This window comes from Diadema setosum, chromosome 17 (assembly GCF_964275005.1).
Source record: "Diadema setosum chromosome 17, eeDiaSeto1, whole genome shotgun sequence".
NCBI lineage: Eukaryota > Metazoa > Echinodermata > Echinoidea > Diadematoida > Diadematidae > Diadema > Diadema setosum.
The window spans coordinates 16,270,211-16,285,964 of NC_092701.1; the positions used below are offsets into that span (position 1 = coordinate 16,270,211).

Sequence of the window (15,754 nt, forward strand, 5' to 3'; positions counted from 1 at the left end):
CGAGTATACTCAGGACTCGTCCTCAACGAGTGAAGGATGTCTTCAAAGACTGACTAAAGAGAAAGTAAAATGCTACAAAGAGATATTCAAAAGCAGACAGAAAATGCAAATATGGTAAATGACATAATCCTCTCCTGTATCTGTACAAACTGGATTATTCATTTGACTTATATTGTAATGATCATGATAATGATAATGATAATGATAATGATAATGATATTGGTCATCCTTAGCAAAAAACAATGAACAAGCAGATTGTTTACATAGTAATTCATTCAATTGAGATAATACAGCAAACCATTAATGTATATTGGTAGTGCCACTCATTGTATCAAGCAAGTGTAATCTCATTATTTCTACAAACCATTGACACCTTCAAAGCAATTAAACTTCATGTATGACATTCCATGAACTAATGTAATACCACTTGGCAATGCAATGGACATTTCAAGGATGCCCATCTGAAGTTATTATTTCACCCATTACTTATGGGAAACTGGGTGTGTCATGTTCAAAATCTATTGAGAATGATATTAAGTTGAAGGAAGTAGATACTGTAAAACGAGGAAGGTTCGCATGCATTTTAATTTTGCGAATTTTGCAAGAGCCAAGATTCGCAAAATTAAAATGCATGTGAAAGTTCTTGTCTACACTATATGCATTGAATGTTAGAGGCAACTTTCATGCCGCGACAAAGGCCTTGAGCTCCAATTGGCGAAAATTTCATGCGGCGAAAATATCTTGTTTTACAGTAAAACTTTACATTTTATCTTCCAACAAGAATTACCATTGATGCCTCATGCAGGCATAATAATTGAATGAGATGCACTACTGAACAGTTGGCTGCGTATACAATAAATTCACTGCAGGGCAACCCCACCTAGAATCACTTCATTGTTCTGAAGCAATCTCAAAGTCAACCTTCTTCCACTTGTTGAAGGTCTTTTCTTCCAGACTTCCGTCCTCCAGCTGGTATTGAAACAGAAGACTTTTCAGCAACAGGTTGTGGCCTGGTTTGTAAACTCCTCCTCGAAGAAACTCAATGGCTTGACCCAACTGATTGCCACATTCCCCGCAGTGTACTGACCCTACATTGGGTTCAAACAACACAGAAGGCCAAATAAATGTAATAGGTAAGTTTCAGGCTGCAAGATGACATGGTACCATCTGTCATTGTCAATTTCAAGGACTCGCATATGGTTGCAAACTGCTACACCACTGCTATAAGACAGTCCTGTGCTGTTTTCAAATAAATGCCTGTACAGTTGTATTACTGTATGAGTAACAGGCAGGAAATAGACTTTCAACAGTTCAAGCAAGTGTAAAACATTCTTCTGCTTTTTTTTTTTTAAATGACACTTCCCCTTGGTTCTTAAAAAGTGTGGTGTCCATAGCAATTGCAAAGTTTCAAATCATGTTCAAATTGACATTGAATAAAGTAAATACAAATGAATAAAATACTAATGTCTTACATCATATAAAGTAAGAATTTAAAGGAAATTCAGAGTTTTCACACTTTCATGTCGGTCAAAGTAACAACACTACTGAAATTAGGAGTTGATAATGCAAATACCTAAAAATTTTCCCACTGACCTGCACATTTTTACTAAACTTCCTTTTTTTGTAAGAAAGTAAAAAAGAAAATGAAGCGTGTCATCCACATGGAGCATTACATTAGTGTGATGACATCACACACTTGTAAAGCTCTAATGACACTGTAATAATATCTTTTATTGAGTAAGTTGCTAAATTTATGATATTCTTTAACATATCTATATAAACCAGTAACATGACTGTAAGGCAGACATCCATTGTAGCTTACACTGTATGTATTTGCAACAGATATCTTGTTTTTCATTTTATATCAAATTCTTATGAATCTTTTAATATTCTGTCCATTTAATTCAATTTTATTCCAGCAGTGCCCATGGAAATATTCAGGAATGCAGTCATATGAGAGACATATATATGACATATCATCCAATGGAAAATGACAGCTTGTAGAATGAATACTGAATTATCTGAATGATAAGCATTTCCAGTATCATTACATTCTTGGCTCTATGTCAAGACCTAACTCAGATTTTTCTTCAATCAAATATGTTAAAGAGTGGATGATAGTCAATTACATTATATTCTTCATGATATATCTTTACAGGAGTCAGGTGGGAAAAAGCTATTTAAGAAAATGTAAAACTGAAGACATTTTATTTGAGATACATAGAGGAACCATCACCATCAAAATGATAATGCTATAAGAATCACTACCTGCCCATTAGTGCCAGTTTCAGGCCATGTTAGATAACTCTAGCTCTAAAGCTAGAGTCAAAGCGTATAAAGTTATATTAAGATGGGGTATACGACTTACTTTTTTTGTACATCAGTCTCCATTCATAAGTGTACATATGGTGTGAAAAGAAAAGAGCCTACTGATATGTCTTACTGTACTTCCCTACAATTGGGACGAATGCATAGATGTTTACAACTGCTTTAGTGCACTCACCGACTGTTCTTGACTCTCTGAATTCTCTGGGAATATTGAATCTCCTGATCCTGGTACGTTCCGAGATGGTGCCATCAAGACAGGTATAGTTGGACAGTCTGCGCTCAATGTCCTTTGCATGGCAAACAAAGGCCCTGCAGTCTGCCCTATTGCACAAGACTTTGACGTTAGATGCATTATGAGTAGACTTGTGGGCCTGGGTCTTTGCCTCCTTCTCTTCCACATGCTGGATGATAGTCAGCTGAGAACAGAGAATTCACCAATATAGGTATTTTTGTCTTCCTCTCATGCTTGCATGCAGAATAAGAACCTGTTACAGTCTCTGAACAAGACTAAACATCATTGCACAAAGTGGTGAATAATCATATCCAGATGCTAAACTTGCAAAGATATGCCATAACTTAATAGAATAGTCCATGAATGTTGCTTTGTGGTTCATTTAACAAATCAAATGTACAATGAGAAAATTTTGAAATATTTTGGCAAAATGCTATCCTACTGACATTTGAACTATTGATGATTTTACAATGTCCACAGAAATGCAACAGCCAATCAATATCATTATGGACTCTCCGTAACATTTTTCACAGCAAATATCCCCTAATTCGAATCAATTATGTTGTCTTCAAATAGATAATGTATTGACAACCTAGCAATAACGGCAATGGCAATACTGTTCTCATTTTATGACTAAAAACTAGAGGAGAAAGTAAGCAAAACAATGCACAAGTATCAAAATGCACAAAAACAATGTGCAAAAACATCATCTATAAAAAGGAAAATAAGAAGAGGAAGAAGAAGAAAAAAAGAGAAAATATCATTATTACTACTGGTAGGCCTATACCTCTGACATATCACACTATTCTCCCAGTAGGTCTGTAGTGCAGTTTAACAGAGTGAGATGACATTTTCATATGATTGGCTAAAAACAGAAATGGCATGTTTGAAAGTTTGTGGCACAACCCCACATGGGTTGAGTGGTTTTTTTTTAAATATGATATAATCAAAATAATCACATATTAACATGATCACTAATAACCTTCGACCCCATGGAACCCTTCCTCACAGAATCATTGTGCAGTAATGCATGTGTATAATTTATATCTTTCCCCTTCCACTTCTGGGTCAGCTGACAAGCAAGCAAAAAAGAAAAAAAAAAAAAACAAGGAAAAGTAGAAATTACGCGGTGCGTAATATATGTCCCCGCCGGAAGTAGCATTCAGTAGCAAAATGTACAATATAGGTAAAAAGATGAGGGTCAAAGGTCAAAATTCTATGTAGAAGTTTTGAAGCCCTCACCTAGTGCCATCACATAAAGCAAACGGAATCGAAATCGGGTTAGAAATGGCGAAGGAGTAGCATTTTGTAGCCAATGTACAATATAGGTAAAAAAATCAAGGTCAAAGGTCAAAGAAGTCAAAGGTCAAAATTCTGTGTAGAAGTTTTGAAGCCCTCACCTAGTGCCATCACATAAAGCAAACGGAATCGAAATCGGGTTAGAAATGGCGAGGGAGTAGCATTTGGTAGGAAAATGTACAATACAGGTCAAAAATCAAGGTCAAAGGTCAAAGAAGTCAAAGGTCAAAATTCTGTGTAGAAGTTTTGAAGCCCTCACCTAGTGCCATCACATAAAGCAAACGGAATCAAAATCGGGTTACAAATGGCGAAGGAGTAGCATTTTGTAGGCAATGTACAATATAGGTCAAAAATCAAGGTCAAAGGTCAAAGAAGTCAAAGGTCAAAATTCTGTGTAGAAGTTTTGAAGCCCTCACCTAGTGCCATCATATAAGGCAAACGGAATCAAAATCGGGTTAGAAATGGCGAAGGAGTAGCATTTTGAAGCAAAATGTACAATATAGGTCAAAGGTCAAGGTCAAAGGTCACAACTGAAATTCTGTATAGAAGTTTCAAAGCTCCCATGTAGTGCTATCATATAAAGCAAACAGAATCAAACTCGGGTTAGAAATGGCGAAGGAGTAGCATTTTGAACATTTTGATCACACACGGACGGACACACGGACGGACGGACGGACGGACGGACGGACGGACGGACACACGGACACACACACGTACGGAGCCCGTTTCATAGTCCCCTGCTCGAACTCGTTCGGCGGGGACAAAAAAAAGGGTCTTAAAACAGCGCAAAACATAACCTTACCGCGCTCACACTTCAAGATCTCTATTTCTTTTTAGTGCCACTTACATACTTCCGGGGTAAAAAAAAAAAAAAAAAAAAAAAAAAGGGGGGGGGGGACCCAAAGTAATGACACTTTATGTATTCCTTGGTATGGTGCACAAAACGTGGGGGTAATTTCAGCATTAAACAACAGAATTGCCCTTTGTCCTTGACCTTTAACCCTTATGATCAAATATTTCTTTAGTGAATCTTTATCTGGTAATGATGTATACACTATTATTGACTTTCACACCAGACCTGTGTTGAGTTGCGTAGTACTACATACCTACTTTGCAGAAATTGGCCGTGAACTCATGGCAGTCATTTATGACACACAGCTTCATCCACTCATACACACATATACTAAATTCTATTTGGATACCTGTAACAGTTAAGTTATGCTGTCCACAAAATCGATTTTGGATGGAAGGACGGAAGGACAGAAGGATGAAAGACAGAATGACAGACGGACAACCCGAAAACATAATCCCTCCAGTGACACTTCGTGGTGGAGGCATAAAAAAGTATAATTTCAGCATTAAACACTATAATTTTAACATTTTAACCTGACCTCTGACCCCATGACCCAAAATTTCACAGAAAATCAACGTCAGGCTGTACATGTATGTGAAGATACGTTGAGCCATTTCCGAGATGTGGAAAAAAAAAAGAAGAAATCTTAGCATTTTCACTTGATCTTTGACCCCACGGCCCCACCCTTTCCCTAGAGAGTCTTTATCTTTCAATACAAGTATATATGTTAGGTTTAAAGAAAATAACTTTAGGCATTACACAGATTTTGGGAAAATATTGAACTTCAGTTTGAGGGTGGCCGGGAAAAAGCTGTGGATTTCAAACATGAGTGATGGTAATGAAGCAAAAAACTTACTTGTCTCAGTGCTAACTGCCTGCGCCATTCCTTGGGATCCATCTCGTTTGCTTGCTTGATGGCCTCATCCATTTTTATTATCCTTTCTCGGTTCTTGTATTCTCGTCTCTGATTTAGAGAACCACTGTTGAGAGAGAACCAAGAAGTTGTTTTCATTCTTGTTCTAATTATGCTATTTCCCTTCTTCTTCTTCTTTTTTTTTTTTGGTAATTTTCTGACAACTTTTTCAAAACAGTCGAAGTGACACCGAGGCTCCTGGCAGTCAGTGCCTGGGGCTCAGCTCACAGGATTCTGAGATCAGGTCCATTGTTGGTCATCAAGGAGCAAAATGGACATGTTATCCATGAAAGGTTATCTTTACCATGATTAAGATTCATATGCAGTCATCATTGGGAAACTGGTAAAGATTCCTTTAGTTTCTGATACTGCTCCACTTCAAAAGCAAACAAAGTTTTTGAGATAAGTATACACAATGATACCATTTGGAATTGTGTCAGTAAGTTTATGCATAAAGTAAGGGTTTATCTTGAACTACATGTACATTACTTTACAGGTAATGCTCAATTCTTTCCAACTATAGCTCAGATACACTCTCGACCAAAAAATACAATAATGCAGATATGTCCTTGACAGATCTTTTGCAATTCTACAAATATAACCTGTATGAATCCTGTGCTCCTTCACAGATATTGATATCAATGGTATCTCATACTTGTGTTGATGGGAATTTGTTAATTGAACCGTCAATACCACAGCCAAAGTACTCCCATAATGTCCTTCTTTCTACATCATATAAATGAGAAACTAAACTCAGTGGGAAACACACAGCATGGCTAAACCCTGAAGTATATCCAGATAATTTCTTACTAGTGCAAAGGTGCATGTCTTCCAGAGCCACAGTTATTTATAGACTTTAGACAATCAGTAGAAGTTAACTCCAGCGATAGATCTCCACAAGCAAACTTGGATTTCTGGGGTAACATCACATTAAAATCAGTCATGCATGCAAGAAAAAGTCTGTCAAAATCAAGAGGCATGACACAATAACTGTACATAAAAAGGCATTATGTCTACCCATGAAATGGCATACGTTCAGGGTTAGCCGTTTTGAAAGCAATGTTCTCCAAGAGCTAGAATCAAGTGTAACTTGCCTTTCTACAATCAAAAAGCACATGGACTTGTCTGCTCTTGCCCTGCCCTTGGACTGCACTGTACCAATCTCATTGCTGACAAAGTTGTAGCGAATGATGGCATTGCAGGCAGGAATGTTGAGACCTTCTTGCACGATGTCAGTCGCAACGAGAAGGTTTGCTCTGTCTGGGTGGTCCTCATTATCTGTCAAAGAAAAAAACCAAACAAACAGAAAGTTGAAAGAAACATCTAGCAGTCCAAGTTAAGTGTCAGTGACACACACATAGCAAGACTGTGCTAGCTTTGTTGCAAATGATTAATATTACACTACATTTAGTCTTGTTTCTTTTTTTTTTTTGAGCCTGCCATCTACTAACATGGATACAGAACATCACATGATTGCAGTGAAGTGAGTGAATAATTCACCACTGACAAATAACAATAGTTCAGTAATTTGGTATTTAATTTTGGTCTAAAAATAAAAATTCTCAGAAGAGAGTTTGAAATTCACCCCCTAGGATCAAAGATGAAATTACTTTTGGTGAAACCCAACTGCGATATGTCCCTTCCAGGTATACCATCAAATGCAACATAACTATTTCTTTTGGAGTTCTATGCAATGTCATCACTCTTTACCCTTAACTAGTTGCTGCTGTTGTATTGTCATAGTCCTCATAGAACCATCGGCAGAGAAGATGAAAAGTTACACTGATTTGTTCCATGGTAACCTTATCCCCATTTGTATACCACATGTACCCGTTACCAACCTAGCATTTTAACCCCTACCCCTGAACATAATTCCTGCCACATATGCTGGCCCCACCCCCCCCCCCAAAAAAAAAAAAAAAAAAAAAAAAAAAAATGATAATTTGAAACTGGAGTGGAGATGCACTTAAGCATGCCACATTTCTTCAAAATCTCACAATATTTTACATGCACTGCTTGATTCAATAACTTGCTGAATTCATCCTGGCCAATATTCTTGGTGTTCATATGTACGGATCGGTCTGAACGTAATTACTCAAAGGCATGTGTTTAGGGTACTGACCATCTCTGAAGCGGTCAAGAGCTGCTTCCTGCTTGGCCTCAGTCTGTCCTGCATCAACCTCCTTGCTCTGTCCAACAATACGAACTGGACGAACTATTTCTTGAAGATCTTGGCTTTCTTTAATGAATTCAAGGAGGGCCAATGTAGCAAACCTGGTCCGTGCTAATACGATCGCTACACATGCATAAATGACAAAATGTTCACTGTCAATTACTTGGCAGTTATAGTCTGTCAATATGTAACAATTTTATCCAAATATAGACATCTCTGTTTCTAGCTCTTTCTCTTTAACATTAAATCATATACAAAAAAAAAAAAAAATAGAGAAACCACTTTCATAGAAAAGCACATCCAAAAGCAGTAGAGATGCGGGCATTTGGCCTTATTGTTTCTTCATAAAAGAAAAAACAAACAAACAATATCAGAGCTCATTCCTTGGGACGCATAAAGTTGCCCATTATGACATCTTACAGTCAATATAATTAGACAAGAATGTTATTCTCTCCAATAATTTCAAATTACCATAAATAATGGTGTATTCACATCCGTGCATTTAACTGCACCCCCCCCCCTTTTTTTTCGGCCATCGGGGGAGAAGAAATAAAAAATGACAGCCCGCTGACAAGCACAGATACTGCCTTGCAACAGGCGGAGATGCTGCGTCATGTTGCTTGAATTCAGTTAAATGTTTAGAGGAGAAAATGTCTTGATTTTTGTACCATAGCAAAAAGGAAATATACAAAAGAATCGTGCCTAATGAAAAGGAAATTATTTCACCAACATTCGGTGTAGGCCTACATATTACTGAGTAAGAGAAAATAAACAAAATAGAAGGGTTTGTTCTCCATTATTTGGTTGTTTGTAATATTTTATTTGTTTGGCAATGCCGCACTCCTTTGGCTGTTTTGGGGTTTATTTGTTGTTCTTTTAAGTCAGAAAAGCAATATAGAAAAAGGGGAGAAATATTTAAAGCAAGATTTAATTTTCAGTTTGACATTAATTATTATTCTATCAGGCAGTGAGGGATAATTCAGAGGAGTAATACAGGCAGGAGATGAAATAGTTAAAGCAATAAATAAGCTTGATTTTTAGTTTGACATTCTTTTTTTTTCTTTGTGATATTCGATGCACCTAAGGTACATTGTCTGCACACTACAAGCAGTAATTGCAGACATGCAGTAGGTATTGGCTGTAAGCATGGGCGTAAATCCCGGGGGGGGGGGGGGGGATGGGGGGGATATATCCCCCCTGAAATGGAGGAGTGGGGGATGGCCTGTACAATCATCCCCCCTGAATTTTTAGGAAAAAAATGGAGGAAGCAGAAATGTGATATGTATCAATTTTGGCATATGGCATGACGTTTGTATGCCGGCCTTCAGACAGGTAACAGAGCTGAACAATATATGCTATCTTGTAGGAAAATGTATACACAATTTTCTCAGGCGCTCGCTCGCTTCGCTCGCTCGCGAAGAAAGTAACATCAACATACACTGCGAGGTATGGCTCAGACGTTGACAACGTCAAATAGTATAGGCCTAACTGTAAACATCCTATGACGCGAGTAACTGGGGACCATCTGCAAAATATGTACGAAAACAAACAAACAATAACAAAAAATATATCGCCATAATTGAACCCCCTCCATTTCCTGAATCATTATTGAGAAACGACAGTGACTGATGACTCAGTCAGGATACATCTATGGGCATACCCAGGGAAGATCAGGGGCGTCGAATCTATTGGGGGGGGGGGGGGGGGGGGGCAAAGGGGCATTTGCCCCGCCCCTATACGGATGTGTTTAGGCAGACAAATCATTTATCCCCCAAGCAATTCCCGAGATGAGGACAAATCTCGAACTTTCTTAATGGAAAATATTGTCCAAATATCGCCAGAATTATGCACCAGATCGTTGTATTGCAATCATAAACATGCAAATGCTCTGCTATACAGGATCCTTTCGATAAACTTTGTACACTTTTTTGATATTGACGTATATTTCCCTAATTTATCAAAGAGTGTGGAGCAGATCTTTCACTTAAAGGACAAGTTCACCTTCATAAACATAAGGATTGAGAGAATGTAACAATACTAGCAGAACACATCATTGAAAGTTTGAGGAAAATCAGACAATCCGTTCAAAAGTTATGAATTTTTGAAGTTTTAATGCAGTAACCACTGGATGAGAAGACTACTGCATTGTATGAATAACTTAGATGTCACATGCGTACAACAATATAAGGAAAATACAAAGAGAATTTCACAAAATTTCATCTTTTCAAAAAAGTACACATTCCCTTGACTCGTTACCGATATATGTTAGGGGTAATATCATTCCCCCTGCCTTTAGAAAGAGGCAAGTCAAGTGCTCTTTTATTATGCGAAAAAAGTGAAAATATGTTGAATTTTCTTTACATTTTCTTTATACTGTTGTACGCATATGACTCACAAGCTGTAGTAGTCTCCTCATCCAGCGGTTCCAACACAAAAATTTACAAAATTCAAAACTTTTGCATCAATTGTCCAATTTTCCTCAAACTTTCACTGATGTGTTCTACTAATATTGCTGCATTCTCTCAATCCTTATGTTTATGAAGGTGAACTTGTCCTTTAACAAAAGCACCCTCATATTATGAAGAGGCGTCGATGGGGGGGGTGGTTCCCCCATAAAAGTGGGACAAACAAAAGCGAAAAATATAGCTACAAACAGCAGTTTTTGGAGTGTAAAATGTCAAAATTTTAAAGCTTGCTCGCTCCGCTTGCTCGCATTTAACCGCTATGCCATTCTCCTTGTGTTGCTGCCAGTAATTGCCAGCAGTTTTCGCCCGGTGCGCCCCCCCCCCCCTTAATTTCCAAAGCGAAAAATATAACTACAAGCAGCTGTTTTGGGACTGCAAAATGTCAAAATTTTGAAGCTCGATCGCTTCGCTCGCTCGCATTTAACCATTATGCCATCCTCCTGATGCTGCTGCCAGTAATTGCCAGTAGTTTTCGCCCAGTGCGCCCCCTGAATTTCCAAAGCGAAAAAATACAGCCACAAACGACAGTTTTTTAGACTGTAAAATGTCAAAATTTTCAAGCTTACTCGCTTCGCTCCCTCGCATTTAATCATTATGCCATTCTCATGATGTTGCTGCCAGTAATTGCCAGCAGTTTATGCCCGGTGCGCCCCCCTTAATTTCCAAAAAAATACAGCCACAAAGGACAGTTTTTTAGACTGTAAAATATCAAAATTTTCAAGCTCACTCGCTTCGCTCGCTCGCATTTAATCGTTATGCCATTTTCCTGATGTTGCTGCCAGTAATTGCCAGGAGTTGCGCCCGGTGTGCCCCCCCCCCTTAATTTCCAAAGCGAAAAAATACAGCCACAAACGGCAGTCTTTGGACTGTAAAATGTCAAAAATTTTCAAGCTCGCTCGCTCCGCTCGCTCGCATTTAACCACTATGTCATTCTCCTGATGTTGCTGCCAGTGATTGACAGCAGTTGCGCCCGGGGGTTCACCAAGCTTCCCTTCCCCCCCCCCCCCCAAGTTATGGGCTTGTAATCGTGGTGATGGTGACCATCCCCCCCACTCCTCAGTACGGATTTACGCCGTTGGCTGTAAGGGTGTATAAACTGCACCCTCTGTTTTCCGACAAATTTCTAAATTTTAGAATGTCATAACTTCCTTATTTCTTCTCCAATTTTGATCACTTTTGCACTGTAATTTTTGCACTGATCATAAATGAAACCTTTTATACAGTTATGTTCATATGCATGCATTCATATGTACAATGTATCACATTTGGTCATTGCATCATAGTGCTTGTTTTTCCTTTGTCCCCCCCCCCCCCACCTTTTGCCATCCTTATGCAAAACTTTTATCAAAATATTGAAATGATATCTTTACCTATGTAATACACTGTGAATTGTAATCCTCAGGATAACTCTTTTATGAAGGACATGTGTAGGAGCCATACCTTTGGACTTTGGTTCTTTTTGGAAGACACGCTTGATGAGTTCTTGCAGGCAGAGGAGTTTTGGGTTACCCAAAGGATCATCCCTCTCTGCTAGCTCCCTCAACTCTGGCAAATTTTTCTCATAGATGAGGCGGCAGTTTCTTCCAGTCGTTGTAACATCAATGCTAGACCTTGTCGATAACTTGAATGTTTCAACTGCTTGGACGGCATCTGTGGCCCGTAAGTCCTCATAGACCATGAGAGCAAGGTTGAGGTGGAAGAGGTATGCTGCACAGGCATAAAGGTCTTCATTGTGACCTTCTGCCTCGGATCGTATAGTGGCTATCCAGCATTCATAGTCCTGAGTCCCTTTGGGTGACGTCTGGTCATTTCCAATGTCCATGCTCAAGTATTTGGAAAGTAGATGTTTTTCAATATCTTCCATAGTTTCCTTCAGGAGTTGTACGAAACGTCTGCTGATATCTGTCTCATCCTTTTTTGGAGTTGCAACTATTTGGTCTGCTTCAGGAGGCTTGTTCTTTTCCTTGAGTTCTTCAATATTCTCTGGCTTTTCGACAACCTTCACCCCCAAACAATCCAGGTTTGCACACAAGGTGACAATGTGACTGTGGGCATCATCCGAAGTACCAGTACCAACAGAAGCAGTAAGACCTGGGAAGATTGGAAAGGTTACATATCAGTGAATTGATTTCACCAATAATAATAATAATAATAATAATAATAATAATAATAATAATAATAATAATAATAATAATAATAATAATAATAAATCATTTATTAAGCGCAGAAACTATGTCTATATATTCTACTGCGCTTCAAGAGCTCTTAAATTCCTATGTTGCACAATGCTGCATGGGAAGTACAAAAAGAAATAGGCCCATGCTAAAACAAAAAAGTTTTCACTTTTAATTTAAAACTGTCTAAAGTCTGACATTTCCGAATGTCTAATGGTAATCTATTCCACAACCTAGGGGCTGCACAAGAAAATGATCGGTCACCTAAGGTAACTTTTGTTTTGATTTGGGGTATCTGCAATATCAATCTATCATATCTATCAATCTATCAATGCAATATCAATCTATCATATCTATCAATCTATCAATGCCATTCATAATGAAAAAACGATAGAGATAAGAATGATATTTGAACTTACAAGAGTAGCTTAACTAAGGACAAAGAAAATTCATCAAGAAAATGCTGCTATAACAAACATCAGAACTTTTGATCAATTTGTTCTTATTCTTGGTATTTTAAGATGATAATATAATGGGAATCATAGTTCTCATATGCCTGCATAAGTAAAAGTTATGTATTTACAATGCCTTGTAGGACAAAAATAAATGGTATCAGTCAGTCACATGCATTGCAGCGGAGGTGTAGTAGGGTCATGGCCTTGTGCCTTCAATTTGCTTGTGTCTTTGTCCCCCTTTTTCTTGGGTCCGCTACATGAGGCGATGTGCTGAATAGACATTGGGCAAAGTCCCTTAATATCAAAGGTCAGTGAACTTTGGCTGAAAATGACATTTTTCAGCTTTAACATCATCTGGTCATATCCAGTGGTAGTTTAATTAGGTAGTTGTAGGAAGGGTAAAACAAATAACCTCTTGCTAGTGGTCAAGATCAATGAGCTTCATCATTATGTGAATGAAGGGTCTGTTCTTTGGCAGATATTGCATGTGAAAAAGAGACATCCTGGTCCATTGGGTGCTATAGTCATACTGCTTCAGTTTGACATGAATTCACATCAAATTGTTAAGGAGGTAAACCAGTTAGTATCAATGAATTTGTATAGGGAAGGTTTGCTGTACCATATTATTAACAGAGGGAATGATTTTATATTTTATGTATAAAGCCAAAGGAAGGTAACACCACCATCTTTTCTGATATGCATGGTGAATGTGACAAGCATTACTGCTTCCAAAACATGGCACATTAATATTCTACAACTTTCTTACTTTTTGCCTAAATTTGATGAAACTTTAATTGTTCTTTACTTCAACTTTGCCCTACTGATGAAAGCCAACTTGAACATCCAGTGGAATTCATGATAATTTTGTACACAATGCATGCATTCATCTCACCGATGACTTGTGGAAGCCCTTTTTGTGGTTGTCCCACCTGCCATTTGCCAGCAGCAATTTTCTCGGCATGAAGCACCTTCTTGTCTTTCAAGTACTGCCTCATAATCTCATTGTAGGGATGATTGAGAGTTGTGTGATGACATTCATCAAACACAATCATTGAAGCATCGGATAGACGAAACTGCCCTTGGATGAGTGCATTAACAAGGACTTGCGCTGTTATCATCAGTACTCTGACATTGCCCCTATTGAAGACACTGCTGAACTGCTCCCCTGGCATGAGTGCAGCCACAGTTCCAGGCACAAATAACTCCTGGAAAGCTTCACGCTGCTGCTTCTTCAAATGCCTGGTTGGTACAATGAATATTGCTTTAAAGTATTCTTCATGGCCTTCCTGTTTCATTTTCAGCATTCGTTTGTAGCAAATACTTGCCACTGTGATCGTCTTTCCAGATCCAGTGGGAGCACAAATGATGTAGCTCGCTCCCTTTATGCCTGGTTCAGCAAGTTCATTTTGGTACCCTCGAAGTGTAGTCTTTGTACTCTCCTTGGCTGTGGCATTAAAATTCAGTTCCACTTTTGGCTTTGAGATAATCTCTTCCCTATTTGCAAATGACTCTGCTTGACCTGGAGATTCTGAGTCCTTTGTTGTATCTGTACCAAGTCTGCTGCCAACAAGATCCTCACCAAATCTTGCTGAAACCTCCTTGGTTGGGGTCAAAAACTGAAGTTTACTAGTGTGACCTCCATGCAGCAACTCACTATCAAGTTCTACAACAGAGGATTTGCTGAGTTCAAGTGAAGCAGAATCCTTCACTACATCTGGAGTGAGCCCTGAAATTGGATGATTCTGATTTTCAGCATCAATTTCTGTCTCCTGATGCAAAGGTGATCGAGGAACCTTGTCACGTTCATCGGTTCCAAGCAAGAGTTCCATTTCTGATAGTGACATACTTTTCATGGCATCCAACGTTTGTTCAAGGGTGGAAGATGGCTGCACCTGCAATGGCAATGTTTGATTTGATGGTGCAGAGACACTAATTTGGGCAGAAAGCTGCTGCGTTGGAGTGGTTTCAACAGGTCGAGATTTTGATATCAGTAAACGTGATTCAGAGACACTTCCCTCATTTCCAGCACCAGATCCTTCAGCACTGTGAGGAGGTAGTACTGAATGGTGTATGCTCTGTGGTGCTACATCACTTCCTGGTTCCTTGCTGCGTAGAGGAGATGGATTGCTGATCAGACTCTGCTGGTCTTGAGTTTGCCCAGAGGGAGTAAGAACCCTTTGTCCATTGCAGCTGGCAACCTGTGTGTGAGATGGAGACTTCTCTTGATCACCAAACTGAGGTAGTACAGCTGGAGACTTGGCCGTTGATGCTGTTGATGGTGATGCCCCCGCCTCTGGCTGCTTCCCTGGTGATGGGGATGCTTGCATGCCTTGAGGCTGTGCTTGGGAGCTTGATGGTGGAGAACTCTGGCCCTCTGGTGTGTGCATTTTGGCCTTGTATTCTAAGAATGCTGAAATAAAACGGGAAGACACCACATCAGTTATTTCTATCATGAGAGATATGCATACCCAGTGCATTTATAAGTCGACATCTCACAAGCATGGCAGCACGGCCCTCTGACCAGACAGGCAAGAAATATAGTCGAGTTTAGTAAGATTTAACTTACATTCACAATTTTCCATACAGTTGATGCTTACATGCGTAATACAATTACATGTAATATCATACATTATAATGTCAAAGAAATGAGTGCATACTCATTTTGGGCATGCATAATATGGGAGTTTATCATTATGTATAATACATCTTGAAACAATACAATATGTAAACATATAATTTATACAAATATACAGTTCTAATTTACCATAAATAAAGACTTCTGAATCAAAGCTAAGAGTAATGATAAACTATACAATGAATGAGGTTGGATGGCCTCACTAACTCTGTGACATTTGTAAACAT

At 38.7% G+C, this 15,754-nt stretch overlaps 1 protein-coding gene across 1 annotated transcript; it reads right to left on the reverse strand.

Moving 5' to 3' along the window:
- Nucleotides 1-891: 891 nt before the first annotated feature.
- Nucleotides 892-14,838, reverse strand: LOC140240918 (ATP-dependent RNA helicase DHX58-like). Its single transcript, XM_072320690.1, has 7 exons — nt 13,785-14,838; nt 11,704-12,354; nt 7,748-7,921; nt 6,720-6,903; nt 5,569-5,692; nt 2,504-2,744; nt 892-1,088 (listed from the first exon to the last, which is right to left on the reverse strand). The coding sequence occupies exons 1-7, from the start codon at nt 14,743-14,745 to the stop codon at nt 892-894; spliced, it is 2,532 nt and encodes an 843-aa protein (XP_072176791.1). The 5' UTR covers nt 14,746-14,838.
- Between the last annotated feature and the right edge of the window lie 916 nt (nt 14,839-15,754).

Bases quoted from the DNA above. Each gene is read 5' to 3' on its own strand.
- LOC140240918 (XM_072320690.1), bottom strand. From the start codon at position 14,745: ATGAAAAGTATGTCACTATCAGAAATGGAACTCTTGCTTGGAACCGAT. The intron at 6,904-7,747 runs GTCAGTACCCTA...TTTCTTTGACAG, and splicing joins TCTTGACCGCTTCAGAGATG to ATAATGAGGACCACCCAGAC. The intron at 2,745-5,568 runs GTAAGTTTTTTG...CTCTGTTCTCAG, and splicing joins GGCAGTTAGCACTGAGACAA to CTGACTATCATCCAGCATGT.